This window comes from Pleuronectes platessa, chromosome 2, assembly GCF_947347685.1.
Source record: "Pleuronectes platessa chromosome 2, fPlePla1.1, whole genome shotgun sequence".
NCBI classification, from domain to species: Eukaryota; Metazoa; Chordata; class Actinopteri; order Pleuronectiformes; family Pleuronectidae; genus Pleuronectes; species Pleuronectes platessa.
Window position 1 is genome coordinate 11,689,458 of NC_070627.1, and position 14,645 is coordinate 11,704,102.

Below are 14,645 nucleotides of genomic sequence, written 5' to 3' on the forward strand. Positions count from 1 at the left end.
CAGTGCAAGTGACTCTCCTGCAGATACTGAGAACAATGAGGCAAACAACAGAATGACAGGCTTGTGTTGACGCTGTCAGATACGCAGGGACTCAGTCATTCCAATGTGAAGCAAAGTTTGCTAAGCTACAATTGATCTGTCCAAATCCCCGCGTTTGAACAAACTTGTAGTTAGCTTTACAGCCGCGTGTTTTCCAAATCCTCCTTTGATTTGTCCGTTCTGAGAGCAGGAGATTGTGTTATTCTCCCTCAGCTGCAGGCTTTTGTCCCTCAGCGAGACTGTGTTGTGTATTTATCTGGCATTGGTGTAATTGAACTGTGGCCGAGCCTTTTCTCAGGGACTGCCTCGGATTCTCACAGTTGCTCTCTCATTCGATCCCGGCCCTTTCCGGCTCGGAATGTGAAGTTCTTGGAACTTCGTCAAATTGCCTCGGAAGAAGCTGATTGGCTGCAGTGATTATCAGACCTTAAATGTCACTCCCCAAAGTGAGACATTTAGATATTTCTCTCATCAAACTTCCCGGTTGGACAGTTTAATGAACTCATTTGAATATATTTAGCTGTATTCCACACGTGTTAAAAAAGACACAAACAAATAACTCCATTGATCATATTTTGTACGATTTCACAAATTAACAACAATCGTATATAGAAATGTGAATAGATATTTTTTCCGCAGAGGAGGGAGTGCTTTTCATGGAGGAGCCACGTGTGTTTTTCTGATAAGACACTAACACGCCTCATTAGATTTCATTGTTGATGTTGTTCGGCTCCTGTGGGTGGTTACAAAGATGGTAATGAGCTGTCCACATCTCAGCCACCAGAAGCACCAGGCCACCTGTGAGTGGGAGTGTGTTTCACAAAGGACTACAATGTTCCTCTGATTCAAATGATCGTTCATATTGTATCAGTAAGTACGATGGGAGATCCTGCATAGTCGTAGTTTTGAAAAATGCCCCAGAATAAAGGATGTAACCCTAGAAGGCTGTGAGGAAGAGATGAAAGAACGGCTCTAAATGAATGCATTGATATGCGACATGTTTCTGTGAGTAGACCAAATGCACATCATCAACAACATACATTTTATATAGATGAAAGTCTGGATATAGGACTTTCACACAGAATCTGTGTCTGTAGCCCATAAAACGTTTATTCAAAAGTAAAAGGAAACTTTAGGTGTATGTACAGGTGTTTTGTAAAGTTTCAATGAAAAAGGCACGAAAACATGACGGGCGATAATCACTTTACATTAAAAACTGCGTTATTTTTTTATTTCTTACATTTTTGTTTGTCTGTGTTTGTAAATACGGACACCATTGATGTAAAGACAGTTTAAAAGGTACGGTGGCCCTGAAGTGCAAAACACAACGACAGATCACTAAACATGTTTCACAGTGCATCCGTCCAATCAGCAACGAGCCGTGTTGACACCTTTTCCATTAGAAGTTAATGTTACGATCGTGTTCATGCTGTTGTTCCCTCCTCTGGTTCGCTCCCAGCAGAAGGACGTTAATGTGTCAGGTGGTGGCGAAGACTTTAGATTCACACCTCCAGAGCTGATCTGCTGTCAGATGTTGATCAGGGATGTCAGCAGGAACTTCAGAACCTGTTGTAATTTCACGACTGACAATCAATCGGTTACTACAAAAGGTTCAACGCCTTCCAGTTCAACATCGTGTTTCCATTACAAGTGTTTGACGCTTGTCGCCTTCAGCCAGGAGCTGTGGCAGCCTGATTATGATGCGATGCATTCAGAGCAGTCAAAGTAACGTTGCTCTCACAGAGAGCCACCTGTCTTCCCCATCCAGCATCACAGAGTGTGACAGGATGCATTGAATAAAATCCAAAGTGGAGGAGAGGGTGTGTCTGGGCTCTGCGTCATTTGCAGCAGCAGCAGCAGCAGCGTGTCATTGCCCGACGTCTTGGCCCATCCCCGGGGGCACAGAGGTACACCTTGTAAACGCTGGATGTGAAATTAGAATCCAATCGTCAACCTCTGTTGTAAACATTTTACCCCCCCCCCCCCCACACACACACACCCCCTCTTCCCTATCTACTGATTTGATATACACCACGCTGACTGCTGGGCTGCTGTCGGCTCGTAAACATGCCTCTTTCTGCCTCGCTCCTGCGGTTCAAGAGAAGGCAGGAACGCGTGCCCGTAAATCTTTGATCATTGTGCTGAGAAGCCGACCTTGGCGAGTCACACGTCGCTGCACTCCCTCTGTCACTTTTGCCCAAATTGACCTCTTAGCCGCTCGCTGGTGTACATGAGAGAGAAAGTGCTGATTGGCTAACAGCCAGTTTCCTTACATCCTTTAAAATACTCTCTGTCTCTGACCGGCGCTGTAAATCATAGTGGATTAACTCATTTAATTATTCAATTTCAACATTAAACAGCAGTTAATGTTTGTTGCTTCCTCCCACTCAAATGTGAGAATCTGCTTTAAAACAAAACGGGTTTTCAATCTGTTTGATTTTGATTGTGTTTGTCAGACAGAACGAGAAACTTCATTATGTCATCTTCAGCTCTGAGAAATTTAGATATGATTAAACGCCTAAAACTGAATTTCCTCCCATATTCTCCTAAACAGCTTATAAGTTGGAAAAATAAGTTATTGTTTCTCAGTCTAACACCTAATAATAGTCTTTGATCTGCTTCTTAAATGATGATGACAGACGTATTCAAACACAAGACAACTGTTTGAGGCAGCACCTCCATATTTTAGAACCTAGATTGTCCGTCTTGCCCTCAGGTCGTCGTCTCTTTTATCCCGAGAACTTTTGAAATGTCCAATGGCACCTCGGATACTTTCCTTGCAAAACCTTGTACATTTTCACGTCTGCACTTTGGCACCCTTGCACTTTCCATTTCCATTCCTAGTACTTTGCACATATATACTTAGTGCAGCTACACTTTTAGTGCTTGCCGTGAACTTCCATTCCCTGTACCAGCTCAATGTTTCTACCCTTTTCCTTTTATTTCCTTTTTTTTATGGTTTGTTGTTTGTCGTAGCTGATGTTGTCTTGTTGGCTTTGACCCTGGCTGAAATCCATTTTCTTCAAGACAACAGAGACAACCCTGTATCATTTTATATATAGAATTCAGACATATTTTATTTTTGGATCTATTGTAGAAATTTGTAGTTTAATAGTAAAGATGAAGGTAAATATTTACATTGATACTTTTGTCCTCATTCTATTTAGTAGAATATTCTAGCAATTTTTTAGTTTTGTCTTATTTTTAGCTCTTTTTTAATATAACTTTATGCAAGTACTACTCATCTCACATGTTCATATTTCCCTGTTATCAGGACTCTTATGTAAAAGTGAGCCTTCTCTCTGTTTTCTAGTTTTCAATGAATCAATCACTCCCAAGATAAAGGCCAGTGCTTTTGGATGATGTTTGGCTTCATTACTTCATTTGGATAATTAACAGCCCTCTTGATGGTTGCTGCTTGTTTATTATTACTATGTATATTTTCCTGTTGGATTGGCTGCTCTGACAAAACACATTTCTGTGACTTTTTGTTGCACTGAGTATATTTTGGTCAGCATTGATCAGACTTCTCTACATTACCACCCACAGGCCCTGACCAAAGAGCTTAATGGAAAGCTCTTAGCAAACTCTGAGACATTTCTGAACACCATATTGTGTTATTGTGTTGATCTAGACTCGCGCTGAATAACAAAAACACAAATGGAAAATATTACTAGAACTCTCTGCGTGAAAAAACGGATTATATACCCCAATGTCATGAATGTGTCTTGGTAATGGATTTAGACTAATGATGCCCCTCTTGTCCAAAAGAGGGATTATTCTGAGGGCAGAGCAGTGGAGGCAGGCCAGCTGTGGATTGAGGAAATGTCTCCCATTGCACAAGCCTGATCCAGAAAATCCCACATGGTGTGAGAGGAAACAAAACGCCAACAACAAGCCTGGGAGCTCCTCCGCCTTCATGAGGGGAATAGAAATGAAAAAATCCCACAGTCACCAACGCTTGTTTGTGCGTTTTCGTTTGCTTTGACTTTTCGCTGACCCACCTCTCTCTTGATTTCCTTTTTGCAGCGGTGCAGTCTCTGAACAGCCTGAACGACCAGATTGCTCAGTTCATGGTGACCAGACCCTGCAGCCTGGCGGACGCAGATGTGGCCTTCATACTGGGAGAGAGGGACACCCTGAGGAAGTCCATGACTCTGATGAGACACCTGCTCATGGATGCTCAGGTACAATCTCCACCCTCTCAACATGGTTGTTAAATGCTAGATGCTTATCTCTAGAAAGAAATGACAAACACTGTTCATTATCCAAACCAGTCCCCATAGTTCCCTGGTCAGTCGTCAAGCTGCTGGGGTACTGCTACCACCATGGTGTGTCTTTTAATATTATATTGAGATTCTTGTATTTTTCTCATTATTGTTTAACTACATAGCAAACGATTATGATTTACATGCTTTCCTTGTTATGTAATGTAGCAACGTTACTTTGCCCTGTTAGACAACAATACATGAAATTAATTAATTAACCTAATTTTTAAAACACCATACCAATTTATTGTGTATATATATATATGCATGTATTTGTGTGTGTTTGAGATATATAAAATGTTTAACCAACATTTATCTCCAACAAATAAATAAATTGTTTTGTTTCTCCCCATAATTTCTTACTGGTAGTGTGTAGAAATAGAAATAATGACAGTTCAAATATCTATTTTATATTGTATAGGGTGAGGAGGCCCATCAAGACATCAGTGTATTTAGCCCCTGAATGTATCAACAACATATTAGCCTGAACCATGTATGTCCTTGTGACATAAACACTGTATTTTGTAATTAACAACTAGTGTAGTCACTCTATTCTTACTTTAGCAACAACAACAGTTGTCTCTTTTTTCCTTGACAGTGTGACTTTTTGGGGACTGAAATGAAACCTTTGCTCTTCTGCCTACAGCAGAATATAATATATTTTATGACTTTATTTGATTTACGAAAATATGCCATAGTTCATCCCTAGTCCCTGGGCAGGCAATAGACGTGCAGACGTTAACAATAAAAGCAGTGAAAATACAACGATAAAAGCAGTGAGAAAACACAGACATAAACAGGGCCTGTCTTTCATAAACGTAAGAGCAACAGCTGTTAAAATACACAGAAGGAACAGTATACGACAACAACTAACAAATAGCAAGACAACAAGATAATAGCATAAGGCCTGGAGAGATTGACTTGGAGACATTAACAAGCAGAGCAGCTGTCAACCTGAGCACGAGAACGAGGTGTAAGACAACAGATAACATAAATACAAACCAGACTGTTAATACAACTGATGATTGAACTTGAATTCTCCAGATTCTTCAAAGAGGCTCTTTTGCTACTTAAAGGGTAAATATGTGTTTACAACCTTATCAAAATAAAATCACTTCTCTCTGCCTTGCTTCAGAAAAGAGCTTAATTCATTCTTATAATGTTTTTTTTATTTATTTATATTCTCTCAACATTTAGTTGAATGTTGGATGAGTCCTGACAAAGTGATGCATTTGGCTCATCCATTAGAACCACTGCAGACCTGTATGATGGATAGAGACTCAGCCCGCCATTCTCCTGGAGATATTTTTTCCCGTGCGTTGTCATTGATTAAAGGGAAGGTAATTCAGCATAAGGCCATTGCTTTCACCTCAGCTCCATGGTATGCAAGGTGGAGTGAAAGAGTGTTAGCCTGCAGTCTGCTTTTTTTTGTCACATCAAGAATATAACATTGGGAGGTGATGGATGAGTTGGAACCTCAGCGTCGGATGGAGCGACGATTATCTCCCCAAGTAGTTGTACTGGGACATTTTTTTTTTGCCGCCAGTTCATTGTTAAGTGATGCACTCAGACACCAGTCAGCATGACAGATTTCTCCGCCTGTTGGCCTTGTTGGTGTCAGACACTACACCTACAACCTTTACACATTCTTTGCTTTCTCTCCTTGGAAGGAGTGTCGGCTGGGGACTTGTTGTCATGAACTGTCAGGGGACAAAACTGATCACCGGGGGAGGCTGACATGTGACTGACAGTTGCTGGAGCGATACGTTCGTTATTCGTCGAGGCTGCAACCGAATCCGAAAAATACTCTTTGTATTCAGACTGGCAGCATTGCCCCAAATCCATATTAAGTGTACTCGAACCAGACAATACACAATCATAATCTGTCTAATGTTTGAGTGTGCTGTCAAAGGACACTGTTATCCACAGTGCAACACACAAAGGAAATGAATGAGTTGCTCCCAACTGAAAAACATATTGTAATCGTCATTGACATTTCAAAGTCACTGTTTGATTCCCGTCTGACATGTGACGATCTGGTTCATGTATTGTATTGTTTCCTGTTGATTTAAATAACGGGGACTATAGTCGGGCCTATATTGGATGCAGACATGGATTAGTGACAAGCTATGGTGGCCGTTAAAACATCCACAAAGATTTCACCGTATTCTGCAGGCAGGCAGGATTCAGTACTTTAGCTCATTCACGCTACAAGCATCTTATTAATGATAAGTCAGTGATGGCTAAATGTACAACAAAACTGCAACACAGACATTATAAAAAACAGATGTGATGTCATACATAGGAAAATGTTGCTGTCCTGCTTTCAGGGACATCAGATGAAATGACACGTATGGTTTCATATGTAGGATTTGTGTCTGTCTTTCTTTGAGTTTTATTTATTTTTAAGGCTACACCTAATTATCCACAGAAATATGTTTTAAAGGCATTGGGGATCAATTAGCACATTTTACACTTGACTCGTTGGATATATTCCAACCCTGGTCTCTGCTTAATTCAACTCATCTGATCAGCTGGATTGAACTTTCAGGATCTCTACCATCACACAGGCAAAGATAGACAGATAAAATAATTGTTGCCATATCATTTTTCAGATTTCTCTGTCCTTTGAGTCTCAGAGGTCAAAGTCAAGTGCGAGCTCATCCCACGTAGAAGAGCTCGGCTCATCCAGAGGGGTTTGATGGATAGTAGAGTTTCGGCTGTCAGATGGAATATGAAATGAGTCCAGGCCACAATCACTCTTTTCTTCTGTGGTCTCTTTTTTCAAAGTGCTATTCTTTGGCTCTTCAGACGACGAGACTTTTACTGCTGAGCTAGAAAAGTAAAGAACTTTTTCTGCCAGTTGAATCCAAATATTAAAGTCGGGGGAGCAGCAGCATCACCACCAACCAATGACTTCAGCATTACAATTTGAAGTCCACACAACAAAAAAGGCAGAAAATTAATTTAGAGGGGATTTGAATAGTTTCTCTTTGAATGCTGTCCTGGGCTTGATTGCCTCATTTGTCATTTGCACAGATGAATTATTTATGTTCCTGTTGCTGTGCTGTGGTGACTAATCAAATGCTTTTCAGTGGGAGTGGAAGCTGTGAATTAATGTAGTGGAACGTTGCACTGCACTAGGTACTCTGGTCGAGGAGTCAGCAGGGCTACAATAGCGGTCTGATGATGTCGTGACAGAGGACACACCGCTCGCCATAAATCTTAAGAAATGCATAAAAAAAAACCTGTCAATTCAATTTAAAGTGTGAGTCTTTTCACCCCGAGAGAGGGGATCAGTTCAGAGGAATGACTCAGTCACCACAGGGCAGCACCTCAGAGGCACATCAGAGATTTACACCGTCTCATTAGACAATAACTGATTCGTCAGTTTTGAGCATGAAATTACTTAGATCAGACACGTGAAGTATTTATCACCTCCCCTAAGGGGGTTATGTTGTCGCCCCTGTCCGTCTGTGTGTTGGTAAGTGAGTCTGTTTTTCAGCAAGATTACACAAAATTACTGATTGGATTTCCATGATACTCGGTGGAAGGATGGAACAAAAGCTCCAAAAGAAGTACTACTACTGTGCAGTGTTGTATTATTGACTAGATTCATGTGTAGAGTGTGGTATTCGTGGTGAAACAACACATAAAGCTGGTTATGATAAATAAATCATTGACATTATCAGACTATTTTTTTCTTTAATATTTCTACCATAATAATGAGAAGGATCTCTCATCCTTGACGGCGGTATGTACTTTGCTGATGGTCATCCTAGTTATCAACTCTTTCTATTTTGAGTCAGGTGAAGACCTACCCTGTTTATTTATACAAACATTTATAATCCATACTTTTTATCTTCTCTATAGAGTCCCTGATTTCCAAAGCTTAACAGCCTTCGAGGAGAATTGTTACTGAAAAGTTTCGTATGAGCCAGAAATCAGATTTTGGCAGACCAGTAAGCTGCCAGTTCAGTCATTTCAATTACCACGTTGGCAGATCCACCTTAATTCATTATTGGCTAGAGAAGAATTGAAGGAGCGATAGGAGCCGGAGCCCAAAGTAAAATAGATTGCAATGCCAGATCAATGATGCAGGGAGGTTTGGGTTGTCCTGCAATTGTTAGTGAGAAAATGGATCTGCTCAAATCTGGTACATAATGAGCTAATAAACTTTTTGACACACAGAGAAAGGGATGAAGAGATATAGTGGAGGAAAACAGGACAAAGGATTCCAGAGCTTGCTTCAAAAGTGTAGCTCCATCCCTGAAATTGATCCAGGATATTTTCTGCTGTTTCTTTTCAGCCATTTTGAGTCTAACTGCCTGCAGGAAAAGTGGCTTATCATTTATGAGATCCTCTTAAAGTGAGGCCGCCTTTGTTCTGTAAGTATCTTTGCTTGTCTGAACATAAAGAAACTCTTACCGCCCGGATCTGTCGCAAGACAACCGCAGCTTTCATCTCACGTCTCATTTCAAGATTGTGAGATGGTTTCCTCTGACCCTATTGTATGGAAATCTGTCCTCTCCAGAATCCATCGCATCCATTTCAGCGTCATGTCCTTTATGCTACGCTGCGAGCTGAAGTGGGCCGGACTTCAAAGAGCTGGGATTGCTCTTCTTTTTTTCTTTTTTTTTATAATCACCGTTTCTTCCGGTATTTGTCTTTCACCATCTTCCACATTTCTACCCCCTCACGAAAACACCGGGGGAACGAGAGAGATTAATGAGTGCACATAAAACTGTAGTGGAGGAGACGGCAGAGACAATTTTAAAGCACATCTGTCACAGCTGATGATTAGGCAAACCTGAGTGCAGGGATAAAATGACAGCGTAGATTTATACTTCCTGATATGGCATGACGGATTAGATTGTTTTTCAAATGCCTAGAAGCAAACACATCCATTTTTCGTATTGTTTGCCAAATCCTGTCACACACAAACACACGCACACATACACACACACACACACACACACATACACACACGTAAACACACTCTGTTATTGCTGATCCAATCAAATGGATGCTATTTTTGTCCATGAAGGCGCTATCGCTCAGTGGATCAAACTTTCACCGTGGATATTTTAAGACAACAATATGGCCTCCGTCAGATGAAATGATGCAGGGCAGATTGTCGACTGCAGCCTCCCTCCTCCTCTCCAGGAGCCATCTGTCGATGCGCTTCAGGATGTTTAAATCTGGTGTGTTTGCGGTTGGTGCGTGTCTCTATGGAAACGCCGAGCCCTGTCAGAAAGCTGATCTGGATCACGCTGCGCATCGTTCCGCAGATCAAAGGTGTTCACCTCAATTTCAGAGAGAGTCCTGGTTGATACGATGCCCCCCCCCCCCCCCCCCCCATTGTCAATCTCTTCTTGAGTGACAGACGGTGTTTGTACTCTTTGCAGCCCTCTTTTCGTGGGGTTGTTTGTGTCTGGCTGATGTGGCTAAGTGTCGGGGATTGCTTGGCCTGTGCAGGAGCGTGAGAAGCCGCACCGAGGCTCCGTGTCCTCCTGTGACACCCTCTGCCAACCACAGAAAGCTCTGTGCTACTGGGGGGGTGCTCACAGCAGATATGTGAGGCCGCCTTTAAGTTTTGACTCATTCAAAATAAAATAGTGTCACACCTATGGGCAGTTTTTGAATCTCCAATTCACATGTCTGGACTGATACCTACCTGATACCTCTTTTACACCCAAATACACGCAGCTTTTTAACGCAGGTAAAAAGGGTAAAAAGAGGTGACTAATTTCCCATCATTAGTTTGTTCTTTTCCCTGGTGCGTCACGTTCAACGTCACAAGCTCACCGACAATTCTCTCACTTTGCTGTCTTGCCAAATTAGCAAGTTCACCCGAGTGTTACATTTCCATCAGTGCCGATTGGAGATGATAAAAACCTTGTGTCTTCTGCAGATTCGTTTGGCACAGTAGTGAATGCAGATGTATCTGTTCCCAATGGGGGAAAAAAAACAGATGTTAGTGATGGTTAGTGGAGTTTTTGGACCAGTGGAAAGGGGCTTAAGAGGAAGCTGGTACCATGAAACCCACATGGACAGAACATGTGTTAATTTCTAACCCAGAGTGGGTTGTTTTGCATCTAAGGCAACAGTGCTAACCAGTGCTCTGTGCCACCCACAACCAATTCATTATTTCTATATTAAGAATGTTGAGCTCACTTCCTTGTGGCGCTGCTACTGGATTTGCCTCCACAGGACTGAAACCTGAATAATTCATGAAAAAAGCACCAGTCTGTGTGCACACAGCTGACATGAGTGGGGACATTGATGTTCCACAGAGCGACATTTGTATGCCTTTTGTTTCCCTTATATCAACTTCTTCCAAATGTCAGCACGGCCTCCTAATCACAGTTATTTGCTGATGTCCCCTTTGCCTCGTTTACCTCAAGTTTTCTCACATCGACTCTTCATCAGAAGCAGAATTTCTTCCAGGAGCGATGAAAACTGTGGAATCAAAGATGGGATGGTTGTTATCAAAGCCACTGAGTTCCCTGTTGACCTCAGACGAGATTTAAATGCTCCCTGACTCCACAGCTTGTGCGGTGGTGCAGGAAATATAAATGACTCTCCTCTCTATCTGATTCCCTGCCAGAAGCAATCGCCCTGAGGAGTCGGGGCCAGGCCTGCCTCAAACCCCTCTCTCGCTCTCTCTCTCTCTCTCTCTTTAAAACCAACACACACTTCATAGTGTTTTGATTTGATTTGACCGCTGCACCTTCACTTTGACCACTGACTATTGGGCTGAAGTTTATTTTTGTGACAACTTGCAGAACCGGAAGCAAACTTTGCTCAAGTTATTTCAGTTTTTAAGACTTTATTTTGTAAGGTGCTCAAACACTTTTATTTTGAAATGTTTCAGTCTGTCTCAGCTCATAATTCTATTTGAATAAATCAATAAGTTAAAGTTTGCTCATAGTGTTTAAAGTTTGAGCATGCATTTATTTTAAGATATAATATAGTTGATATGAATAAGATTCGACTCTAATAGAGGTCGTGTACAGCAGTGATACACAATTACTAATTATATTCATATTAATATTCTATAATTACTGTAACTAGAGTTGATTACAAATTTAACATCAACAAAGAGTTTATATGAAAGAGATAAATCATTTACTCAAATTTAATTTTGCTGTATGTTATGGCCACAATGACAAAATAACACAATCACATGAATTCAACATGTAAAACACCATCATGCACAGAAATGACTGTCTTAAATCTATTTCCCTCTGATTACGGTAAAGTAAATCATAGTGTAAGTGCTCTGCCATCTCATAATCTGTCAATGTAATCTGGAATAATACAATTAAACCGAGAGGCGCTGTGGCTTTGATCCACAGCGTAGGTCAGGCTCAGGAGATGTTCGGGGTCAGAGACCCCCGGGGGCCTCAGCTCACTGCTGCTCAGGATCACTCTCTTTAACACATTACTACACCCGAGGCCTGTCACAGTCGTTTACTGCTATGTTGCCTTGTGAGGAGAACACCACCAGGTGGGGATGACACAAACACACAAATCAAGATGAAGTCAAACGGCTGAAATCCAACAAATCAGATGTTGTTGTGTTTTCTATGTTATGTCTTTAACTAATTCCCTTTGAACTCTGGAACCAGTTCTGTACTTTTTTATTGATCCCTGTAGTATTTAGGTGAGAGTATTTTTCAAAATAGTTATTTTTGATTTGTTGTGTTGAAGTGGGACATAAATCAAAGCCTGATTCAAATTGGATTTTAGTTGATAATGATGAACATAAAAAAAATGATTTGTCGTCGTTTTCAAATATGATAGGATCTGGATAATCTAAAGTTTATTTATAAAGCACCTTTCATGCTCATGGTGCTTTGCCTTAAAATCAAAGACATGAAATAAGATCGATCAATAAAAACACGTTAGCAATAAGAAATGAATAAGAAATAATCCCCTCGATGGCAGTTTTAACTTGTTTCCATAAAGTAACATGTTGTGCTAGTGTTTAGTATTAAACAGGTTGAGAGAAGGCGAGGAATATATAATCTCCTTCAAAATAATAAATGTACAGATACATTTTCGTTAAAAAATGTATTTTCTTGTTGCAGAAAAAAATAACTGTGTGCCATTAAGTAACGTGTGAGTGAGTGTTGTACATATTTAGGTTTCTTCTGTCACACAGTAAATGCAGTACTACAGCAGTCAGCAGGTAAAGCCTACACATAATCTCCTGTGATTTCCTTCGTTTAGAAACCCTGCGGTGAAACCCTGAGGTTCGAGTGCAGACTGTAAAGCTTCCATCTCTGCATATTCTCCTCGGGTCTCATATTTAGCTCATTTGAAAGTGTTTACTTTTTGCTCTGGATGGACGTCGCTGTATATATCAGGCTTAGCTCAGTTTAATCCACATACGTCTCACTCATTTTACCATATTGCTCATATATATACACTCACTCATCTCTCCCGGGGGACACAGGAGCAGCGGCAGATAGATTCATTAAAAGACCACAAACATTCAAGCGGAAAAGTCTAATAGAGAAAGCAAATCAAAGGATAAATTCAGAGAATAAAATCCTCATTATGAAAATCTAATTTCCGTATGTCTCTACAAGCCTGTTATTAAAATAGAGGCTGTCGTTGCTGCGTACGTCTTCTTGTGTAATGGATGATGTTCCTAATGCCCTATTTTGTTCTTTCCCAGTCTTTTTAATTTTCATAATTATGATTACGACTGCTCCCCTAAACTCTGAATCCTCTCACGCTCTCCTGCCGTTCTTCGTGTGTGAACGTGTTAGCGTGGTGCTGGTTGTGCTGCTCCGCTCTGCCTCAATGCTCCACTTATTGCATTTTGACTGCTTCAGTGAGAACGTGTTTCCAGGGATCTTGGCTGAAAACCTATCCGCATGCATAATCATGCATCCGCTAATACCGCCGTCGCCAGATTACTGAATCTTACATTTTATTTTTTTTTACAATTCCCCGGGGAGCCATTCTGCTCTGTCATGAATCTTGGTGTTTTATTTTTGGTGAGCAGATGGCATTTTAATGAACTCCACAGAAGATAGTTGAATGTGAAGCTCGTCCTCTTGTAACCCTGAAATAAAGTGCCAGACAGGTGCTTTTCGCAAATAGTTATAATTGTTAGTCTTTGGTGGCGAGAAGAGGATCAACATGACGTGTAAATTACTCAGGGAGTCACATTGGAGGTTTAAATTCACTTGATTTGATCACTTAAAGACAAATAGAAATGTCACCAACAACATTAGGATGTTCAGTGTGAGCAATGTTTCAGTGTCTGTGTGGCAGCACACGATGACAGTCATAAAAACTGTATGCAAATGAGTTTTGAGCTCCAGGGTGCTATTTAATGTTCCATGTAAATCAGCACTACTCTATTTTACATCACATCCTGTTGTTTGATTCAGTCTTATGTTATTTTTAATTGGACGTCACATATTTATTACAATATTTCCTCTCATGTTAAACAGGTAGTAAACAGGTTCTAGCTTGTTTACTATGGAAAGAATTTGATTTAAATCATAAACAGTTTTTGAAATAGAACAATGTTTGTGTGCTGACATTTTAAACACTGTATTTGGGCTATTGGAGGTTGATGCAACCATGTAAAGTCAAGCAACATGAGTTTTTCCTTACAGATTTTCCTTACTAATCTCAGAGATTATATATTTTTGTGAACTTTTTTCTTGATATCATCCCCATTACAAAAATCCCTCCAATCCACTGCTTCCTTCAGACATTCGCTCACCCTTGGACAATCAAACTGTGGCTGCTGATACTGACCCATGGCCAACCGCGATACTGTAATCACAAATTTGAATAACTGTGCTACAATCAGTGATGTGACACTGGGTTTGTTCTTTTCTTATCTGTCAAACTCTCTTGTGTGTGTCTAAACCCACGTGTCTACTTTGACTCCTCTCGTATTTACTACATGTTAGTCCTGGGTATGTTAAAGTAAGTAACTGCGTAGCCATTATACAGTCGTTCATATTGCTAGACAGATGACACCAAATTATGGGCCAATCAAGCCCGGTACCACAGATGTATCCTTTTACTATGTCCTGCTTTGCGAAAATAAAAAAGTGGATGTCCAGAAATATCTGCAGCGGAAAGATTCCAAATCAGAGGTAATAATAATTTCCTCCTGCGGCCCCAGCACTACCAACTTTAAGAATCTCTCATATAGTCTGTGTACTACGGTGGCCCTGAGAGCTCTCTCTCAATTCATGTATTCGGTCAAATTATGTGTAACAGCATTTATCTGCAAAAAATATCTGATGACATGTCTCGGGTTTCCAACAACACTGAGGGACAGCCAACCTCAACTAA

General features: G+C 40.7%; 1 protein-coding gene across 1 annotated transcript in view; it reads left to right on the plus strand.

The window, feature by feature from the left end:
• kaznb (kazrin, periplakin interacting protein b) overlaps positions 1 to 14,645 on the plus strand; it is a 98,170-nt gene that overhangs the window by 14,958 nt on the left and 68,567 nt on the right. Inside the window, exon 3 of the mRNA XM_053432896.1 lies at positions 4,069 to 4,226. Within this exon, the coding sequence (XP_053288871.1) occupies positions 4,069 to 4,226 (158 nt within the window). The remainder of the gene's footprint in view (positions 1 to 4,068; positions 4,227 to 14,645) is intronic.